The following is a 23537-nucleotide window of genomic DNA, read 5'->3' as shown; positions in this document are numbered from 1 at the left end:
GCCAAGGATAGCTGGATGTGCCAAAGGACAAAATGCCTATTACTCAATATGTCGTGTTCGCTGTTATTAAACAGTAATCACTATAACTGAGGGGAACAGAAATGCTTTGAATAGCCCCATCCTATCAGTGCTTGCCATGAGCACAATGTACATCTTTTTGCCAGGTTATGTCACTTATTTTGCATTTGAAGTATAGAGGAGAAGCTGTCCTCTGTAGCCTCGTTGGGTTGTAGCTATCAGCAGTTGCTGATATTGTAAAGGTGATATTTGAATGTTTTGTAATATTTTGGGGGTATTAGTTACGAAACACTTTCTCTTTACTGTCTGGAAAGGAGTTGACCATTTTGTTATTGAATCATATTTATAGTTCTCTAAGCAAAGTGTGCAAAAGTAGTTTTAGCAAATGTTATGAAATAAATTAGAAAGGATAGCTTTTGTGTGATGTTTGTTTTAAAAGAATTAAATCTGGGTAGAGCTTCTGTGCTCAAATGTCAGGAGTTGTGGTATAAAGTAAGCCTGGGCAAAGCTAAATGTGCTGCTCAGGTTTACAGTTCCAGATTGCTTTTCAGAAGTAATAAAGTCTTGCAGCTTTAGCTGACAGGTGACTGACTGAATCTCTCTGGAGTGTTACACCACCATGAGACAGGAGATCTAATCACACTAGTTTTCCTTAAATCTCACAAGTACTCCTTATATAGTATTTTATGTGTACTTGGTTATTCTTAATATTATTTGCTGAGTTTCCATAAAAAAAAAATATAACTTAATTGACGGAGTAGTTAAATACAACATGTAATGGTTGGCATTTCAAGTTGGGATAATTGAGAAAAAGTGCAGTCCACGAGCCAGCATGCTTTGCATGGGAGTGTGTGTGTTCTGCCGTCTGTTTTCAAAGTCTGTTACTATGTGGACTTTTTATCGACCTTTTGCCATGGGCATGTTTCAAGCCCTGCTTTGTAACAGGATGGCGATTGCAAGAACAGAGCTGACACACTCCACTGAGAAGATAATTATTGGTGCTGCATAAACAGTTTGGGGAGATAAGATCTGTTTGGCATCTCTGGGGTACAAATAGCTGGGGAATGTAATCAGAAATCCTTGAAACCTTGGGCCGAGGTTTGGGCAGCAACGTTTACATGTCTGCTCTCACGTGTTTGCAGCTGCAAGGAGAGAATCTGAAACACAACTGAAGTACTGGAAGCAAAGGGAAATCCTGTTTATTGAATTGTTATTTCAGGAGGTTACTTTGATACTCCAAGTTTTATCTTTGTAGCCTTTTCCTATCCAGGGAGAGTAGAAGTTGCCTTCTTTGTACACAATGTGAAGTGTGTGTCTGTGGGATGAAGATGGGCAGTGAAACTTAGAAAAGTACTACTTGTTGAGAAAAGTGCCAGAGAAGCAGCAGCAAAGAGAAGTACAGCTCTCCAATTACTAAGCTACTTAGAGACAGATTGTTAGAAGAGAATCTGGAGAATATGAACAATACAAATAACTGGTGAAATTTGTGGCTATTTTTTTTTCTGGGACTTGTTAGGTGCTTTCTGTCACATGAAGGTGTTTTGGAAGCTATGTAAAGCTTTGGACTATCTGAAGAGAGATCTCGGGGCAGCGCGTGTTTTTTTGTTTGTTTGTTAGTTTTTTATTTTATTTTTTATTCCTTCTGGCCAAAATGTTGATCCCCATTTTCACGTGTGATTTCATGAGATAGAGTAGATCACTTGTTGTTTGGGATTAGTGCTAACTGTATCATACTTTAGTGTCTTTGTTCTGTGGTGCCAGATACTTGTGTATCCAGCCTTGTTGTTCTAATACTTGCGTTTAGCAGCCTTGTTGTTCTATCTATTTCATTCATACACTGGCCTTTCACTTTCACTCAGCTGCCTGAAATGGAAAAGGCCTGCTTACTGCACCAGAAATTTCCCCACTGTTTTATAGTTCTACTTTAAAAGCAGTAGAAATATGTTTCAGTTGATGACCATTTTAGTGCCCAGCAGTGTCAGCACCATGCTGACTGAGAGTCACTGCGGTTGTTTCACTGGCTACTCTCAGTGAGGCTTTACAACCGATGGAGCACATTGCTGTGATGAAGAAAGTGCAACTATAGAGCTCTGCAGTTTTGACTAGTTCGCCACTTTCTCCTCAGAGGATGTAGCAAATGACTTTTCAGTCAGTGTGTACTGACAAAGAGCTAATACTTTCTGCACTTATTTCTGGGACTCATATCCAAACGATGTATTAGAAATAGGAAATTGAGAGGATGTTAAAAGAAGTGAGTTCTGCAGCTGCCCAGGTTGTATGCAGCTCACGTGAGGTGCTCCATCTTCAGCTCTGCTAGGTGCTGAGCTCCATCTCCCAGCTACTCTAAGAGGCAAGAAGTAACAAGATTTGTCTTCACTACATTCTTTAGGAGCTTGTGTTGTTTCATGTAGTTAATATCAAAATGAAAAAAAAAGAACTTATTGACTCCATTGTCTTCTCTTGATCAAGGCAGAGTACAGGTGCTGTCTGTCAAGGGAAGAAAGGGAATGCCAAAAAAAAAAAAGAAAAAAAGAGAGAGGAGAGAAGAAAAAAAACAAAACAACAACAACAAAAAACAACAATCAACAAACAAACAAACAAACAAAAAGCTACAATGCCTCAATAAAGCTTCTGCAAAGTCCCATTGCTACATGAGCATGAGAGACCGCAGCTGACATCCTGAGAGAAAACCTCCAAGAAGATAGTATTATGGAATCCAGGAGCTGGCAATTTTTAAAAAGAGGACAGTAAGACAGTTTGTCAAATGGGGATGGAAATGGATCTTAGTTTTGTCTGGGGATAAATTTAGGTGATGGTAGTTTTGCTGGGATTCAAGGAGTGGAAGATGAACCAGGGAAGTGGAGGGGAAGAATTGTGTATGTGGAGAGAACTCCATTGGAATTAAAAGACAGAGTTAAGAAAAATTGAGTTGTAGTTGGACAGAACCTTGCTTTCACATGGGCAAACTCTCTTGGGAAAAACTCTCTTCAGTCTTGGGAAAGAGCGAGCAGAATGAGTTGGGTGAGGTAGAGAGTAGAGTCAGAAAAACAAGAATCTGTTAAGAAATGTCTGATAGAGGGGAATGTTAGTACAAGGAAAGGTAAGGAAAAGTAAAATTTGCGTTAGAGAGCTGCACATTATTTTTCCTGATTTTCTTTTATATTATTCATCCCTTGGAAAGCTGTTGGGAAGTCTGACATAGAAAAAAGATATGAAGCAACTATTAAATTATATATATATACACACACACACACACACAATATATACATACATGTACAATATATAAAGGTTATGCTCTAAGTTACTTTTCCATGTTCATTTCGATAGGATGCTGTGCAGATTTACCTATTTCCTTTGTGGAGTGGAAGAGCTCATTCAATCCTGTAGGTCAGGTGCAGGTGTAAAAACCTGAAATCAATAGCCATTAATCTGATGCAGCCAGGATGTGTGGGTAGGAGAGCCCACATAAAAGATGTGGAAGAGAACTGGCTCTGCTATAACTGAGGGAGAAAAGGGAGGAATCTGATTCTTCCATGTAGATCAGTTGATCAATTAAAGAAAGCTCAATTTTCACACCTCTTCACAAAAGAGGTGTCAAAATTGAGACATTTTATGCAATTCAGATTACTTGTTCCAAATGCTCTGTTGCTGAATGTGTAAGAAAGTATCTGAAATTGTTACTACCTGCAAATGGCATCCAACATTATGACAGTTTATCAACATTCATTAGATAAGCATAGTTAGTGTTCTCTAGGACAGAGCACCCTGTTTGTTGTATGTGATCAGTATCTCATCCAAATTTAAAGTACATACTGACATATGTATGCACATACATACATGCATCAATTACTAAACGCAGAAATGTTTGATTCTATGGTAGAATCAGATGCCTTGTTCTTTTCTTGTACACAGATGTGTATATATATCCCGTTGAACTCTGCGTTACAGCTTAGGCTTGTGACTCTATTTAAAACTTTTGTGAGGCTTGGTGTTCAGAAGAAATTCTATAAGCAGATGAAGGCCTCTAGGTTCTCATGTAGGGATGAATTTTGAGTAATTTTTGTATCATTTCTGTAGAATTGTGAAAATAAAAACATAAGCAAAAATATTTAGGTATGAGCATAAAGTAAATGTGTATTCCACGGAGATTGTTGCTAATTTACATGCATTTTCTAAGAGGAAATAGAAGCGAACTTATTGCATTGACACTAACCCTGCCTTCAGTATCTGTTCTGATGGAGCAGTGTTCCAGGCTTTTGCCTGCATCTTGTCTGTGGTTATTAAAGTTGTGTTTTGATTTTGGGAATTTCTTCAGGACTGCAGTGAGTTTAACATAAGATCTATGAACCGAACATGATAATAATTGCCAGAAACTGTGGAAACCTGGGCCTGGTGACTAGGGAATCGCCGTTTCAATCAAAATTCCTTATTTATTCCCCCTTAAGAAATATCTTTGTCATATATTATAAAATATAATGTAAGTGAAAAACATGGTTTTGAATATAATGCAGAAGACTACGATACAGATGTAACTGGATTCACTGATGAGACCTTATAGTAGTCTTCCAGTACCTAAGGGGGAAGAGAGGGAACTTACAAGAATGGAGGAGAGGGACTCTTTATCAGGGAATGTAGTGATAGGACAGAAGGTAAGAGCTTTAAAAGAGGGGAGATTTAGATAGATAATAGGGAGGAATTTATTTTATTTTTTTTACTCAGAGAGCGGTGAGACACTGGCACAGGTTGCCCAGAGAAGCTCTGGAAGTGTTCAAGGCCAGGCTGGATGGGGCTTTGAGCAACGTGGTCTGTTGGGAGGTGTCCCTGCCCATGGCAGGGGGTTGGAACTGGATGGTCTTTAAGGTCCCTTCCAACCCAAGCCATTCTGTGATTCTATGAAAATGTACCCACCCCCTACAATCTGGAAGGGAGGACAGCTTAATTTTTTGTTAGAAAAAATCAAAAAGAATGTTTTGATTTCTCCTCTAACAGACGATGTCACATTATTTAATAAATTAGTATAGCTTACAATAATGAAAGATAAACCTTGAGAGTGGAGATAGTAAAATGTTTTTATTTTGGAATAGAAGTTTATCTCCAGAAGGTTACTAGTAAGGACGTCCTTCTCCTTTATCTGCTTATTGTAGATAAAAGTTGTAATTTTATGAGGTGAAAGGTTCACATTCATCTACGCAATCTTTTCCAGCCATTTAATAATCCATCTGTAAGACAAAGATTTCATAGGAATGTTGAAAGTATATATTGAAAATAGAAAGAAGCTATGGTAGCAAGTTTGTTGTGTTTTTTAAAATTTAATCTTCTTGAAGAATAGTAGTTGCTTGGTGCTTCATATCTGTTTTTCTGATTTTTATTTTTTTAAAGTTGTTTAAAAGAAAATGATACTTTGTCCTTAAAAAGTTTAAAGGCTGTGAGCACGAAGTGATTATTTATATTTTGCCCTCCCCTTTCTGTGGAGAAAGTGATAAATTCATGGCCAGTAACAGTGGCCATGGATAATGCTCATTTTAATGGGCAAAAATCACAGGAACAGTAGCTTATGAGGAAAAAGTAAAGAATTTATGTTTAGTATTAATCTTGAATACGTTAAAAAATGAAAGTAGTTTTGTTTCAGAATGAAGGAGAAACCCTTTTCTCTTTAGGATTCATCATTCCTTTATTTGATTTTTCATTTTAGTTTGTTTGCTCAAAGGCCAGTTGACATAGCAGATGTCTTTGCAGACTGATGGATAGAGGGAAGGTAGAAGGGAAAAAGCACTAATAAGATTTCAGTAGGTATATTCATGGTAAGGATTTGAGAGGGGACAGAGGGGGTTCTTTTCCCCCAAGTGTCTGTCTTGTTGATTCTTTTCTTACTGTGATGTGCCTGGCTTGTCTTGTCAGTAACTTGTCTTCTCTGCTCTGATCAGCTTTCATTTATTCAGCTACTTAATAGCATCTAGCTTTTCATACTTCTTGCTAACTGATAATATAGGGTGAACAGCTGTAGCTTTCTGTTCTAAATAAATGGAAGAAACTATAAAGATCCTGCATTTAATTCTCCTATTATTAATGATGTAATGCCTAAAAGATCTAAAATTATCCCAGAATATATCTGAAAAATCCATTCTGAGTTCATGTAAGATGTTGGCCTTTGCCAAAAGGCCAAGTAAACAAAGTCTGTATCATTCCTGGCTGATGTTCATCTTACTGATTTCACAGACTTTCCTTAACAGTTTCCACAGCTATCTCACAGAATCACAGAATTTTCTAGGTTGGAAGAGACCTCAAGATCATCGAGTCCAACCTCTGACCTAACGCTAACAGTCCCCACTAAACCATTTCCCTAAGCTCTACATCTAAACATCTTTTAAAGACTTCCAGGGATGGTGACTCCACCACTTCCCTGGGCAGCCTGTTCCAGTGCCTAACAACCCTTTCAGTGAAGAAGTTCTTCCTAACATCTAACCTAAAACTCCCCTGGCTCAACTTAAGCCCATTCCCCCTCGTCCTGTCACCAGCCACGTGGGAGAACAGGCCAACCCCCACCTCGCTACAGCCTCCCTTGAGGTACCCATAGAGAGCGATAAGGTCGCCCCTGAGCCTCCTCTTCTCCAGGCTGAACAAGCCCAGCTCCCTCAGCCGCTCCTCGTATGACTTGTTCTCCAGGCCCCTCACCAGCTTCGTCGCCCTTCTCTGCACCCGCTCAAGCACCTCCATGTCCTTCTTGTAGCGAGGGGCCCAAAACTGAACACAGTACTCGAGGTGCGGCCTCACCAGAGCTGAGTACAGGGGGACGATCACCTCCCTAGCCCTGCTGGTCACGCTGTTCCTGATATAAGCCAGGATGCCGTTGGCCTTCTTGGCCACCTGAGCACACTGCTGGCTCATATTCAGCCGACTATCCACCATCACTCCCAGGTCCTTCTCTGCCTGGCAGCTTTCCAACCATTCCTCTCCCAGCCTGTAGCTCTGTTTTGGTTCTTTATCATCTTCACTATCTATTTATTTGAAAAAGAAATATTTCACTGTCAGTCTCTCAAATGCAAGTTTCTGCTTTAACTAGTGAATTAGGAAAGTAGTCCAACTTGTCTGGCTTCATTAACCAAGGCAAGTGATTTTGCACATAACCAAGTAGTAGTGACAGTTTAAATGGTTTCAACTTTACTGCTTTAATGTTTTCAGAAATAAGATTATTTTCAGAGAGATGTGTTCTGTTAGAACCTGAGTATCTGGAGGTCTGGTGGTCTGGCACACCTGGTTTATCTAGAGGCCTTTCCAAGGTCTTTCTCTTTGGTCACATCAGTAGCTTCTTCACTAAAGGCAAAATCATCAAAACTTGCTGCCAAGTATACACCCTGGATGTGGCATGCAATTCCATTGTGCAAGAATATACTTTGAAAGACTGTTATCTATTTATTTATTTGTTTAACAAACATTTTAAATTAAAAAATTAAAAAGTATGGATACCATAGTGTGCCTTTGAAGATGTGTTCTGACTTTCAAAAGAAATAATAGCTTATGTGGACAGAAATATAAGTTGATTTATCCTTTTTCTTCTCATATTTTCAATGCATCATTCTCTAGAGAATCACCATATTCTTTTGCTTTTTCGTTCACAAGGGTGAATTTGCTAGGCTTCATTGTGACTTTGCCAGCCATTTACAACTAACTTCTTTCAGTTGTGGTAGGAACAGAATAAAGGAGTTAAACTAGTTATTAGGTGTGACTTGGGGTTGTTCTTGTTCTATATTAACCCTATGTGGGGTTTATACTACTTATACTAAAGTCAAAGTGTTCCCTGTCTATCTGATTTCTGCAAATCTACTATGGAGTAATGAGTTATGTGAGCATGGTTAACAAGATTTAGCTTATATTCTGTTGCTTCACTGTGACAGAAACCATTTTATGTTTGTTTTCTTTGGTGTAGTATTCTTCTAGAAAACTCAGAGGTGATAGCTTCTCCATGCAATTATTTCAGCTGCAAATTATGATCCTGTAGTTATCTTTCTATATGGGTTTCTTGGTTCTGTAGTCATTATTGATAAACAGTCATCACAGAAATACAGTAGTAACCGTTCTCTTTGATTTCTGGTTCAGTAGAGGAAGACCCTAAAAAAGCTTTAAAATTTAAAGCAAAAAGTAGATAAAAGGTAATATTATTTAGGAATCACCTCCAAAATCCAAGACAGTTGTTTTGACGTGGATTCTCAAACAGAAACCAATGTGAATTAGTAAAATAGGCTTAAAAAAACTTTCCTCATCATGACTATTCAGATACCAAGTATCTCTGAGCTCAGTCTAAAAGCTCTGAGAGTAGGGCAGGATTGCTTGACATATATTGTGTTGTCTTTTGAAGGAGTCTGCCCTTCCTGGGGACCTCAGCTGTTGCGTGGTTATGGATAACACTTGTCATGGCTAAAAATAGTTGCTGGAGAATCCTTTGTAGCTCAGTATTTCTTCATTGATAGATACAATTTTATTAGGTTCTAGTGGAAGGGGACAGGCTTTTTAGAGTTAGGTAGTATAGGTGACTTGCATAAACGGTGCTCCCATCACCCCACAAATCGTGGGCAGGCAGGAATTATCCCAAATGGGCAGGTGTTAGTCAGGGACTGTCATTCTGGCAAAACACTTCTAGCAAATGCTTACATTACTATTTCTCAAGTGCCATACATGAACATTTTCTATTCACACTTTCTAAAGAGAAAGGGGTTACATGCAATCCAAACTACAGTAATTACCTTTAATGAATGTTGTCAACACTGAATGTTAGCCCTTGTATTTAATGTCAGTGAAATCAATATTTTGTGGGGTGAACAGCTTCACAACTGAATCACTGAATGGCCGGGGCTAGAAGGGACCTCTGGATGTCATCTGGTTCTACCTCTCTGCTCAAGCTCAGATACCTAGAGCAGTTGCCATGGACCAGGTCAGGACATCTTTTGAGTATCTCCAAGGTTGGAGACTTTATAACCAATCTCTCTGGGTAATCCATTCCATTGCTCAGTCACCCTCACAGTGAAGAAGCTTTTCTTAATGTTCAGATAGAACTTCCTGTGTTCCAGTTTGTGCCCATGTCCTCTTGTCCTGGCACTGGGCACCACTGAAAAGAGCCTGGCCTCATCCATCCTTTTTGCACTCTCCCTTTAGGTATTTGTAGACATTGATGAGATCGCCCTCAGCCTTCTCTTCTTTAGGCTGAACAGTCCCAGCTCTCTTGGCCTTTCTTTATAGGAGTCCTTTCATCACCTTGGGTGCCCTTTGCTTTTCCTCTCTTCAGTATGTCCAGGTCTTTCTGGTACTGGTGAGCCCAGAACTCGACATACTATTCTAGCTGTGGCCTCAGCAGTGCTGAACCGAAGAGGTAAAAGACCATCTTCTTTGATCTACTGGCAACTTTCCTTCTAATGTAGCCCAGAACACCATTAACCTTCTCTGCAACAGGAACATGCTGCTCATTCATGTTCATCTTGGTGTCCACCAGAACCCCAGTGCATTTTTCTAGGAAGCTGCTTTCTAGACAGTTGGTCCCCAGCATATGCTGGTCCTCAGACACTTCTTCCACTCAGTATGGTCATTCAAAGATAATTGAGAGTAGCCTTGCAATGACTTTACCCTCAGCACTTGTGGGTACATCCCATCAGGGCCCACGGACTTGTGTGTGTTCATTTTGTAAGTATTCTGTGACCTGATCCTCTTCCATCAAAGCCATATCTTTTCTCTGGACTTTCCCCTGAGTCTCTGGGTCCTTGGATTTCTGAAGGCTAGTCTTAGTAGCAAAGGCTGGGGCAAAGAAGGCATTTCCTACACAAAACGGTGCTATTTCCAGGATTAGTATAGACTGGTGCTGATGCAACAAGTACTTCCATAATACTGTTTGATATAACCTGTCTGTTGGTTCAAGTGATTTTTTTGTTTGTTTGTTTGTTTGTTTGCTTAATGTTAGGTTTCTTTGCAAATATCTGTTAAACTTTATCTACCAAATAGCCTTCCATTTGTATTAGAACAGATTTTGGTCTTAACCTTCCTGAGCTGACTTCTTGTCATTATTCTTCACTACATTCCTGGTGACCCAGAGTAGAACATGTAGCACAGTCTCGCCTTTTTCCTTTTATTGGTCTTTGCTCCCATCTTGATGTTCGCAACTGTTGTAATATAGGACATCAGTGGCCAACAGTCTTTGGCAACTGTATTCTGCTTGCGATTATTCTTTTCTTCTTGTATTGGCAAAAACCTATGATCAGGCCTCTCTCTCTCTCTTTTTTTTTTTTTTATTTTTTATTTTTTTATATATAGATTTTTCTCTAGATAAGCTGGGTACCATTCTTATTCCTCTCTTTCTGAAAAAACACTTATCTTCTCCTCCACTCTGGCATGAATGGACCCCTTACAAGAATAACTTCATTCAAGACCATATGGTCACTTCCACTTTTGGTGGAAGTGACAGAGTGATAGTTCCAGTTTTAATTCATTTCAATTTTATTATAGTGAAGCAGAAAAGAAAAGGGAAAGGAAAGGAAAGAAAGCTATGTACCAGCCAGAACATTGATTGGTGGTTGCTAGAATTAGAAAGTAGTTTTGAACAGTGTCTTTGTCTGAAGCAAGCAAATGCCTGTGTGTGGATTTGATGCCCTGCATAGGTGCTTCAAATCATTTTCATTGCTGTTCTGAAAATAAGTGATTTTAGCTATTTTCCTCTGATATAGACTGGAAAAAGTTGTTTTAGAAAGCAATATGTACCAATGAATTTTGTCTGATAGTTTCAGACTGTCATGTTGGCTTCTCTCTCTCTCTCTTTTTTTTTTTTTTTCCCTGTTCATTGTACTATGATGCTATATTCTATGATGCTGTCATTTTAATTTACTTGAGCAAGGAAAATATCTCATGGTTTGGAAACTGATAATTTTATTGATCTATGCAGATATTAACTTGAAGACATAATGGTTACGATTACTGAGTGTATTCAAATGAATCCTTAATTTGGCTGGTTTTATATTCATAATGTATGTGTGTGAGATGTGTGTGTGTGCGTATATACAAACATATATAAAAATCTGTTTGGTTTTGCCCGACATGGAAGGGAATTCCCAAGGGTCACTGAAGGGCAAAGAAGACTGACCTCTTCTCCAGTCTTAGCAGAGTACAGTGGCATCATGCCTGACTTGTACTGCTGCATTTTTATTTTAGCTAGGACTGATTCTGCCCTGCTGGAAATTTTTTCCTTAAAGTTTAGGTTTATCACAATAATAAGTATTAAATAACTCATACCGGTTCTTAGTTTGTGTCTCTCATTGCTGCTGTAACAGTTTTAGCATATGAGTTCCATGATTTACATTCCTATCAAGGTTTTTGTTTCCCATGGCTAAAAGTTCAAAGTGTCCTGACTTTGCACCCAGTATTATTCTTATGTTTAAATTTAAATAATGAAATACTTTTACCCTTAAACAAATATTTTGGTTTATTGAAGATCTTGTTTTTGCAGACTATGTAAGCAAGTTTTTTTTCTTCAAACTAGATCAAGACGTTGGTCAACTGGTCAAGAGCAGGGTGGGGTTTTGTAAGATCATAAGTATTTCCAGAGGATAAACTAGTTCTACTACAAAGCCAGAGCAACTGCAACTCTTCTGTGTGTGGTGGTTTGTCTAGATGTTTTTTAGAACATGCACCTAGAAATGCTTGGCATACACAACTTAAGAGGAGTAAATGCAGATAAATGGAAGGATGTGAAGGTTTTTGTTTTTGTAACATTCCTAACTGTAATACCAGGGGTATCCAGGGGCACTAAATGTAGTCTCCATCTTTCCCTGTATCATATAACTGCAGATACAGTCCCTTTCAAAGGTTTATTGTGCTTCATCTTAATTATATATTTTGCTTGTGGATGTAGCTTATTGTTATCAACTCTCCTCATGTTTAAATTGTGAACGTACCTAAAGCTTACCTACAACTCTCTCTTATGTCTAAAGAAACAATTTTAATGTTGCTGTTTAGCTGGGACTTTGTAGATGCACTCGCTCATTTATGACTAATAAGTTCTCTAAGATTACATGATCTTGGGTCAGGAAGACCCTTGATAGGCATGTTTTCTGGGGGGGTTTCTCACCAGAGTGTAAACTGAGATGAATCTTCATAGTGCAGACTTTGCAAGGTTTGTCAGACCTTAGATATGTGTTTGGGGGTGTAAGGAGGTGTCTGTGCCAAGAGCCCCTGTGGATGACTCTGAGAGGTCTGATGAACCCTTAAGCCCTTGCAGGATAGCTCTGCTGGCAAGGTTGTAGGAGAGAAGACAGCCTTAACTCCTTCATCTTTCAATCTCAGAAGGTGTGATATTGTGGGGGAAAAAGAAGTAACAGGGCAATAGTTGACTTAGCAGAATTTAAGTCCCAAAGTTTTCACTCAACTGTTTGATTTACTCTGCTGGAAATTCTCCTGGGCCCTGTCAGCAGCAAAGGCTGCCTCACAGCATTACTTAAGCATTCAAATGGAAGTAATTATGTTTTCATGATTTCTAAATTAGTTCAGCAAAATGATCTATAACTTTCACAAGGGAAATGTTTTTTATTATGTCAACAAAATTTTTGTTATGTTAGGTAAAAATTTATTTAGCTGTCCCTTCTTTTTTTCAGCTAGCTATTTCATTAAGTACTTCTTTTGAAATGTGATAGAAACTTCATGATTATATTTTTTGTAAATGAAATATTTGTTTTATTTTTTTAAATGTCCTTAATGCTGCAAAAAAATTAGATAGAATTAGAACCTTGTCACTGAATTGGATTTGTTGATGTTTTTGTTTTCTGCATAATTGGTCTTCCTGTTGATGGTTTTTCATCTGCAGAAAGCTATTTTACTACAAAACAAACAATGCGTTGTTTAATCTTAACCAGTTCTATAGCATAAGTACTAACTTGTACTATAGTTGGGTCACTCTACTGTGCTTTTACAAAAATTATTTAATGAAGAAAAAATGTACATAGCAGAAAAACAGTCATTAAAATTTTCACACTAGATACATTTATGGAAGACTAAGTGTTTAAGTCTGGTGAGGTTAATAAGCTCCACTGCTCCTCTTGATTCTAAGTCATTTCTTCAGAAAAGATATGGGAGGGTGGTCAAAATGCATGCTATCAGAATTTGTGCATACTGGAACAGTGAGGAAAGAGCACAAAGTTTCAAGTCATTGTAGCCTGTACTTGATGATCACCAGTTCATTTTTTGTTGGTTGGTTTTGTACTGCTGTTACGCAAGGTACCTTCTGTTTGCATATAGCTCTTTAATACAACTTTCCACCAAGCGTTGGAATTGATCTATTTACAAATATAATTTCAGATAATTAAACTACTAGAAGCCTTCCTATAGCTGAACAAAAGTGGTTGCAAATTGAATGCTCTGTAGAAATTGCAAGATCTAAATGTTCCTACTTCTTTGTTCCTTTTCTTATTTCGATCTCAAAATCCTATTCAGCTTGTTTTAATGATGCATTTTAAAACCTAGCAGGAAAAATTAGTCAATGAAACACTGGGTTTCTGTTGTAACTAAGATGTGACTAATACCGACTTTTGTCCAATTGATACATAGATGTTATTTCTGTATGTATGATCATCTGATAAGACTATCTTCAAAATTTGGAAAGTTTTCTTCAGTATCACAAGTAGGCAGAACTAGTGAAATGGAGAAGGGATGAGGAACATCTCAAACTATACAGAAATACCCTACTTGGAGGCAGTGGTTTCTGGTTTACATTGAGAAAACAGCTTTTACAAAATCTAGAGAGAATTATGTTCTAAGGTTAGGTATCAGATAAAGCAATAAATGGTATATTAAAATGCTGAATCTAGAGGTGTGAAAATGAGCTGTGAATGTTTTCTGGAATATAGGTATGTAACTCAAAAGCCAGAGAGCCATAGGTTACTGAGTTGTTGTGCAGAATAGTCCAAGAGGTAATGGGCTTTCTGGAGCATGGAAGATGCATTTTGTGCTCTCCTGGTGGATGGAGAAGGGCTGTGAATTCAGGGACACATACATCTAGAAGCATGACCCAGATAAATTGTGTATTAGATTTTTAATGTGCATCTTTCATTCATTCCAGTTTGTCTTGAAAAGTTTGATGTAAATCATGCATTTCAGAGAAATTTGGACCTTCCTTTCCTATTCCATATTGAATTTTATATACTTTGGTATATGGAGTTGGTCTCCTCTTTCCTGGCTACATATTGTACATAATTTGACAGATATGTTTTGGGAGTGTCTCAAATGAAATAATAATGAGAAAACCTAAATTAATCCTGCTAAGAGTTAAAAAATAAAATAAAATGTTGGTGAAGTCTGTTCCTTAAGATGTTTTGTGTATTCCTGCAGATGCAAGCTTAGTCTTCATAGTGATTATAAGATGCAATGTTAGGGCTGTGTAGGAATGTGAAGATTTGTGTAGTCGTTAAACTTCAGCAGCTAAATCCCTTTGGGCATCTCTGCTGCAATAATTACTATTTCTTGCATTGCATTCAAATACCATTGAGTATTTAAGTCTTTCAGAAACATTTGTTTGTGGAATAAAATTAGATGAAGAGTGATTGTCATCATCTGTGTTTTAGAGTTGGGCTGTGGAAATGAATTATGTGATATTTTGCAGTGCCTCGTGTGAGACAACTAGAATCTATTGGCTTTTTTGCGGTATGTTGCTCATCATACACGTAAGGTGACTTTAGCTTAATTTTCAACTTTGGATCCCTTTAAAGAGGTCAGCAAGTATTATAGTTAAGGGCGATCTTACTAGTAGAGGCTTCTAAAAGGCTTTTAACTAGGTTCCTGTACAAAAGCTTGTAGTGAAACTAAACTGCCATTCTATGAGAAGAAAGATATTTCCATAGATAGATAATTGTTTAAAAGACAAAAAAGAGAAGGTGCATAGAAATTGTTAATATGTCCAGAAGAATCCACTGGGCTTCTGCAGAGACTTGTGTCTTTCAACACCTTCATAAGAGACCAGAATATGGGTAGAGAACAGTGAGAAGACCAAGGCTTACATATGAAAGCTACTTTAGATTAAGAAGAGCAATGTCTAATTTTGAGGACCTGCAGAATGACCATCAGAATATCTGTGAGTAATTGGACAATAAAATGACAGGCACATTTTAATGTAGATAAAGAGATAGGAAATACTGCACACTGTGTAAAATTTTACAAATGGAACGATAGGCTCAGAACTTACCATTAGCACTCTGCAGTAAGATCCTGTGGTTCATAAAATACCAGCTCAAAACCCAATGATGGTTTAAAAAAAAAAGCAAATGAATTTTTAGAGATTGTAAAGGAAGAAGTTCGATATAAGTTAGATAACGCTATTATGCTGTTGTATAAACCACATGTATGTATAAATTCACTCATATCTTGATTACTGTGTGACAGCTCTGCTCTCATTTTCTTCAAACAGTGTAGTACAATTAGAAAGAGGTTCAAAGAAGGATGGCAATGATAATCAAGGAAAAAAGGAATGGCTTCTATACAAGATTGAATAACATGGAATTCCTCAAACTTTAAACAAAATGACCCTGGAACGTATAAAAGAGGTCTGCAAAGTTTTGAATAGTATAGCAGGATGTTTGGAATCAATTTGTCACTGATTTGGGTCACTAAAAGAAGTTAGGTACAAAACAGACAGGTACAAATTGTTCTTCATGCTACCAGTGGTAAACCCATGGATGTTCTCAAATTATACTGTGTACACTGAAAGCTTGCATGGTTTTAGGGGTAAAATGGACAGTTATAGACAAAAGGTGCATTGGGGATGGTGAAATACATAGGAGCATGCCCAGTTCAAGGAATGTTAACATTTCGTTTGTGCTTTTATGCATTTGTACCTGAATTCAGGCACTTCATAAACAAGAGCACTCAATTTTATTTGAAGAAGTAAGTAACTATTTGAGCACCACATAGGAACTGTGTAGAAAACTCAGGGATGAAATGTAATTCCCTTGAGCTGCATTTGAATTATCTGAGTTATTCAGCATTTCCTATTCTCATTCATTGCACTGATGCCTGTAACCAACAAAACAGGATAACTGTCTCCAGAAGTCTTATGTGTGCAAGCCTGACTCATCCCCAGGAAACGGTCTATCCTCTCCATTAGAGGTAACAACTGTGTCTCAAAAAATGCACTAAATAAGCATGTAATTAAATTGTAGTAAGTCAAAGGACATTTACAGTTTTGCAGGCAAGTAGGGCTTTCTGGCTGGAGTGATAGTCTGAATTATTTTTCAGCTACAATACAGGTGTTTAAACCATTCTTTCTAGGACTGTAAACCGAAAAGCAGTTCAGACCAACTGCAGGGTTCACTCCCAAAGCAGTGGTGTTTTGTTAGGATAAACTTTCTCTGGTGAAAGGAATAGTTGAACAGTCTGCTTTTTTCTTGAGTATTGTGTGTATATGTGAGGAAAAAATAATAAATCTCAGTTTCTGGTCTGACTTCTCAACATTTTAAATTGCTGTCTTCATCTATATAAACAATCTCTTGTTTCTGTTTCCTTTTTTAAAAGTGAACAGATGTTATCAAATTAAAGCCTGACAAGAATTTTGTAACTGAGCTACACCTTTTACTATATAGTATCTATAGCCATGGATGTTTCCTGGTTGTATTTATCTCAGAATCACAGAGTTGTAGGGGTTGGAAGGGATCTCATGAGATCATTGGGTCCAAACCTTGCCCTGCCAAATCAGATTCCCTATAGAAATTATGTTCCCTATTTATACCTCTTAGAAATGTAAATAAAAAAGAATGTAAAGCTGTACATGTTAAGTCTTAACTCTTTAATATCTCTATCCTTCTTTCCTTTTAATCACTTCATTTTTCCTTTGGTTACCTGATAAACATTAATTCCTTTAACAGTGTAGGTTTCTTGCCTTTCTCTCTTCCTTCTTTATTTTCCTTTTAATCTGTTTTTTTCTCCTCACCCTGTGTATCTCAGTGTCATCATCTCTTTCTTCCCTGTGAACTTTTCTTCTTTTGGTAAGGGATTAATTCAATGAATCTGGAAGATTTGGGGTGGGGTGGTAAATTCCCACCCATGTCCCAAGAAATGTAACTCTTTCCCCTCTGGTCCCCTGTTTAGGAAATTATCAACGTACAGAGAGGGGATACACATGAGGCCAAGCTTCATTGGGAGCTGAGTCAACATTATTTCAAATGAATGAATAACAGTCCAGTTCAGAGTTGGATGTAAATTTAGCCCACTGTATTTAACATAGATGCTCTAAGTTCTTAACAGAAATTTGAGAAACAAGTTTGTTCATGTATGTGATAAAACTGATTTGGGTTATAGAGAAATTGGTTAGTTGGAAGGTTTAAATATAATTTTCTTACTGATTTTTCTGATTGTCCTTGTACCATATTACCATTAAAAGAGAAAGAAAAAAAAAAAAAGAAAAAAAAAAAAAAAAGAAAAGGGAATGGATCCAGGTGTAGCTGTTAGACAATGGAAGACATTCACGTTAATGCTTCTTAGTGGGGAGAAGTGTTAGCTCCCTGAAGAAGTCTGAGGAGTTGGTGGAGGCTGTTAAATAGTGTTCAGGTTGGAGAAGGCATAGGGCAAGGGAATGAAGTAGGACCCACAGTCACTGAATTCCTTTCCATTGAGCTTTTGTTGGCCATCACAGGAGGAGGAGGAGTCAGGTAATGAGAGTCTTTTTGCCACTAAAGTGGCAAAATTAAAAAAAAAAAAAAAAAAGCAAAAGTAGAGGGAAGGGCAGCCAGAATATAAGCAAGAAGTTCATGAGAAGTTGGAATAGGGATTGTGCCTGAAGCTCTGAAAGTGTACGTGCACTGCAGACTTTCCCTTTCTGCAGTCTGTTAACAATCTGGGGGGGACCCTCTGAACCCATCGTAAACACACCAGTATCTACTTCTCTATACAAGTTTTTCTTCCTTATTCTCATGGGAGGCTGTGGAATTAGCTCTAAGTATAAGCAGGCTGACTGAGATCCCCGTGTCCTTTGGTGAGAAGAGACACTTCTCTTCTGCTCTTCGTGTCATGGTGGGATGTGAAGCTGAGGAAATAGACTGAAGGAAGCAAAAGCACACAGAGGTGTTACTGATGCAAGGTTCCCAGCCAAGCTGCGTAAATGCCAGGCAGCTTTTTGAGGACAATAATGATTATGAATGAAAGATCCAGAAGGCACTCCAAGGGTTGATGAAAGCTGCTTGCTCCCAGAACTGTCTTGAGGGTGAGAGTGCAGGGACCATTACTTCTTCTGGTGTGGTTTCCCCAGTAGGAAGCTCCAGGTGAGGTCCTCGATAGTGTTTGGCCCCTCAGCTGCAGGGTACCTTGGGCTGTCAGCCTCTCGCTTTCCTGTTCTCTTGCATTGTCCCCAGAAACAAAAGGTGTAACCTACAGAAGAGCTGATGTATAGAGCAGCTGACTTGCTCTGAGCCTGTCTTGCAAAGACCCCAAAAGATACTTATTTTGGGCAAGTGCTGCTGCAAATTTCTATCATATCACTTGAATCAATCTTGCTGTGCTTTCCTCTTTCATATCTTCCTTTTAGTTTAGGTGTTCATGCTTCATACTTTTTTTTTTTTTTTTTCTTTCCTTTTCACCGTACTCAACTTTTCTGTCATTTCGACAATTTATTTTGGGCAGTTTGATGTTACTTCATTAAATTTGTAGCAGAAGAGGGCGCTGTACTCTGGAGCAGTCCAAGAACAGTTTGGAGTGGGTCTAGAAGCAGAATGTGAATACAGCGTCTTCTTTTGCAATTTCCTTATTGCCTTGCAAGAATAAAGAATGAAGTTGATGGCTGCTGCAGAGATCTCCTGCTACAGCTGTTCTTTTCATTGCCACTGGGGAGTGCTGCACTGTTTCTGTGCTGTGGCATCCTTTCCAACTATGCTGCAGAAAGTTACAGAGGAGTGTGGACTACCCTGTGACCCCCAACAAGAATACAAAGTTTGTTAAAATTCATTATCCTTTGTGTTCTGTGATGTTCAACCTGTCTGAAAGTAGCAGCGTTTGTTTTTTTTTTCTTTCAGAATTGACTCATGTTTATACATTTAATAGAGTGAAAACAGTATGTTGTTAATTGAGGTAATAAACATGCTTTTCTGTTGTGCCAGGAGCACCAAATCCAAAGTAAGTCATGTATACAAACAGTATGGAACTGTAATACATTAAGTAATAAATATTCCATTCAGTCGTCAAACCTTGTAGGAACTTCAACTAAATGAAAAAGGCAATGTGTCTTATATCTACACGCTTGCCACCGTGGGAATTCTGTAGAAATGAGTGTTGTAAACATTTTTTCTTTCATTTTGACAGGTAATATTTGAAGCTGAAGTCTCAGATGGGAGAAATGGCTACATTGCCATTGATGACATCCAGGTTCTGAGTTACCCTTGTGGTAAGTAATGATTAAGAGCTGCATTTTTCTCCGTCTTTTCAGGACATATTTGATATTGCTGTGGACTGCTGAGTTTTCATCACTTGATCACAGATGTTCTTTGTTCTTTCGATAGCATTTCTGTTGTAGCTTCCAGGGTAAAATGTAGTGCAATAGCAGTTTACCTGGGTAAAATCTCTGTGTACCAGAAGTATTGCAAAAATATAGAAGCAGAAATTCTTTAGTGTCCTTTAATGATAACCATAGCTGGTGTGCATGATAAAATCGGGTTTTAATGTTAATATAATGTTATATTCACTGATTACAGAAAACAGAGTTGGCAGATGCATGTGGGTTTACCAGATTTCACGTCCTTTCTTACTTGGGGGTATTTTTTTCTTTTTTTTTTTTTTTTTTTTTTCCAGCTATCAAACTGTAGAAGGAAGTTGTTTTTTTGTGGGTTGTTTTTTTTTTTTTTTTTGTTTATTTTGTGGACAGACTCCATGTTCACCTTTTCCTGTTTAATCACAGACAAAATTACACACATGCAAACCCAAGTTATGTTAATTCAAATGTTGCACACACAAAAGTTCTGAGGAAGAAATTATTACTGACACTTGCTATGACATTTGTGTGTGTGTGTGTTGCTGTTCATTTCGTTCTTTTCCACTCTTCCGATCTTCCCTAGAAATCTTCTTTCTCAAATGTAATTTCATTTTAGTGTGCCTCATGGCTGATAATTTAATTGCTTTCTGAAAGATAACACCACAACAAACTTCCTTCTCTAGATTTGTGAGAAGATGGTAAACGATAAAGCTTCAGTGGCAACCTCGCACCTTCTTTTCTTCTACCCCAAATCTGTTAAGACCACAGCTCTCATGGGCTACCAAGTTTAAAGGGGTATTTGGGTTACTTCTTTATATTTTAGCCACCCCAACTATCTGATATGATAGTTGATCAGATTCAGCAAAACTCTCCTTGTCTTCAGTATCTGGCTTGTTTTTTTCCCCCTCATTTTTCTTATTACTAGATAAGGTACTTGGGCATGGTCAGGACAGCAGATTATCAGCATGACACAGTATTCAGATAAGCTTTTCTGTGCTGATCTTTCAACCTTTTTCCTTCCACTTTTTTGTTTTTGTTTTTTTTTTGTTTATTTTACTCTAAGCACAAAGAAATAACAGCTCAGCCACTGTTTTAGTTGGTGGCCCTTGAGAAAGGAATGGGTGAAAGCTGTGTAATATACCCATTCCTCAAATGTGTCTGTCAGCTTCGTATGTCTAATAAATCCTTCAGGTGGTCGTGCCACAGAGCTTTCCTAGGAGTTTTGCCAGTGTGGGAAATAAATTTATCAGCTACTGAAATATTATGTTCAACAGCAGAAACTGATTTCATTTAGTAAAAGAATGGAGCTCAGTTACATTGCAAATAATCTGAGCAATATCTATGTTTTTACTTGAGCAATATCCTTCTAATTGGCTTTTTCTCAGTATGACGGATTTTATACAATTGAAATTCTTTGGGATAATTTTTGTAATGTGCTACTGACATTCTGGCATTTGATCTCCTTTTCTTTGCTTTGATTTTTAAAAGATTATATTATAACTCATGCATAAAATAAAGTAGTAGGATCACCAGAGGAGAAGGGAAAGGACTAAAAGCACTCTTTCTTCTTGAACGGAGATGAAACAAATCATTTTCTTTCCTCTGTTGCTGTTTTTCAGCCAAAGGTTGTTACAATATGCGTCTTTGGGGAGACAATAATGTTGCTGGTACCTTTTTTTAGCAATAAGTGCTATTTGTAACTTGTGTTTTCCACCTCTGCAGATAAATCTCCACATTTCTTGAGGCTGGGGGATGTAGAGGTCAATGCAGGACAGAATGCTACATTTCAATGCATTGCTACGGGGAGAGATGCAGTGAATAATAAGTTATGGCTCCAGGTAAGGCCAACTCATCCAAGTCTATTTGGCTAGAGGACAAAATGCTTTCTGGAGGGGAAGTATTTAAATTCATTTTTTCTTCTGCATGCAAAACAGTTTAAATAAATTTTATGTTGGAGAAAGTTGTAATGGAGAAACTTGTAATCAGTTCTGTAATGTTTAACAGCCTTGAATTAAAAATTAGGACAATTTTTATGGCCAATAGAGGAAGGTTGTTCTTTAAGGCATTTTGGTCCTGCTGCTTGTAAATAAGTTCCTCTGTTTGTATCAAAATTTTTTACCGTTAACTGCATATAATTGGTATTTGGTGTCAAGTAAAACATACATGTAACACAGTTGTCATACATTTCTGTACATTTTCAGAACTTTAAAGTACATAGTTTTTTGCAAAATTTCTTTGAAATGGACTATAATCAGTTAGAATTCCTTTAATATTTTTTTTTCAAATATACTTCTGAAATTAACTATAATCAGTTCCTTCAGTGTGTTTTTTTTTTTCTGTTATTAGAGAGTTGGGCTGGCAAACCTTCAGTAACAGTTGCATATAGACAAGTGATAAGCTTCAAATGTAAAAAAAAAAATAAAAATAAAAATAAAAATAAAAAATTAATAGGAGCATTTGATTAGGAAAATCTAACAAGCAAAATGTATTGCCAGACATATGTCTGCAACATTTAAAAAGGGGGCAAGCATCAAACAGCAGCTGCACTGCATTTATCAAAAAGGTATCTTATCAGTAGGAAGGATTTGTACTCCATGTCTATGAGTAGTACACTGAGCATGTATAAAACACATTCATTGAGGAAGAGGAGTTTGATTTCAGAGACTTGCCAAAGAGAGCATGTAAAGGACACAAACTGAAATTAAGCTGGCATGCTATACCACAGACAGAACCATAACAAGAAGTGCATACAGGAAAAAATGTAAAGCACCACCTTCAGTAGATAATTGGTCAGAAAGGGCTGACAGCCAGCCAGCTGGAAATCTTCCCTATCACTCGGTCCTGTGAGTCAGATAACTCTGACAGATTATCCGTGCTTACTTTCAGGCCCTTGAGAAGCCCAGTTAACAGACAGACAACTCAGAAAACATATGTTTTGTCCCTTCATGTACTTTGTGGGTGTTTTTTTTCCGTGTGGATCACGGATATGGTGCTTCCTGATGGTACAGATGTCTTTGACGTTGGAATAACTACACTTGTGCTTATGAAGTGCTTTGATATTCTTAAAGATACCTTGCTACTAAAATCATATGCTGAGACTTGCATTCCCCTTCTTATTTTCTCTTAAATAATGCAATATTTTCACCAATTTAAAGGTGAACTGTAATTTTTTTTTTCCTTCCCTCATTGTTCCAACCCTCCATCCTACTTTCCAGGTGTAAACGCAAACCTTCCACTTTCCCACCTCTGAACACAGCAAGTTCCTGCTGTTTTGCTCAGCTAATAGTAAATTGACTCCTTTTCCTTAAAACATAGGGTGGATGTATATGAGGCCTCATGAGACTCTGAAGTGTGTGACTTGGAAGAGGTTCACTTTAGCCTTTGACCAAACCAGAGATTCATAAAGCCTGGATACCTGGGAAGGAAGAGCCAGAAGATCAAATCAAATGCCTAAGTAATTGTTTTTGAGAGCCCTGAGCTGAAACATTCTAGGAATGTATTTTTCTCATAACAGCAAAGGCCAATGAGGAAAAAAGAAAAAATAAAGACCAATGAAAAAAAAAAGACACTTTTCAAGTACACCGTGTTAGAGAAAATAGCTTTTGGTCATGTCCCTGTTGAAAGAGAAAAGATATTTCCTTGGGGGCAGGGAGCAGGAGGAGGGAAGAGAGAAGAAAAAGTAGCATGCAAGTTGCTATTAACACAGTCTTTCATAAGTAAAGATCCAAGGTCCAGTCTGGGACACTAGGACTTTCTATATCTGAAATGATCTGTATCTAAATGATCTAATGATCTGTTTGCTTGCATTGAAGCAATAGAGTTGTGCAGGTACAGATTTCATTACAGAATCTACCACTGCTCTCTGGCTTTCCCAGCCCTCTACACAGAGGGCCTGAGGTAAATTCAGCAGCAGGGGGAAGCAGCCACCCTGCTTTGTTTTCAGAGTTGTGCTGTCTCTGGGTGCAGTCCCCTAGCTGCTTCAGCTATAATCTCATATAAACTCATAATATGAGTTGCAGCAATCTCAGCTTCTCCCTCCCTATCCCTTGTG

At 37.9% G+C, this 23537-nt stretch overlaps 1 protein-coding gene across 8 annotated transcripts in view; it reads left to right on the top strand.

Moving 5' to 3' along the window:
• Positions 1–23537, top strand: part of PTPRK (protein tyrosine phosphatase receptor type K) — a 325563-nt gene that overhangs the window by 79921 nt on the left and 222105 nt on the right. For all 8 annotated transcript variants that reach the window (XM_032184622.1, XM_032184624.1, XM_032184619.1 and 5 more), the window contains exons 3-4: positions 19321–19402; positions 21209–21324. In XM_032184622.1, coding sequence (XP_032040513.1) covers positions 19321–19402; positions 21209–21324 — 198 coding nt within the window. The remainder of the gene's footprint in view (positions 1–19320; positions 19403–21208; positions 21325–23537) is intronic.

This window comes from Aythya fuligula, chromosome 3 (assembly GCF_009819795.1).
Source record: "Aythya fuligula isolate bAytFul2 chromosome 3, bAytFul2.pri, whole genome shotgun sequence".
Classification (NCBI taxonomy): domain Eukaryota; kingdom Metazoa; phylum Chordata; class Aves; order Anseriformes; family Anatidae; genus Aythya; species Aythya fuligula.
The sequence above is the reverse complement of the archived record's forward strand: the minus strand, read 5'-3'. Positions and strand labels throughout refer to the sequence as shown.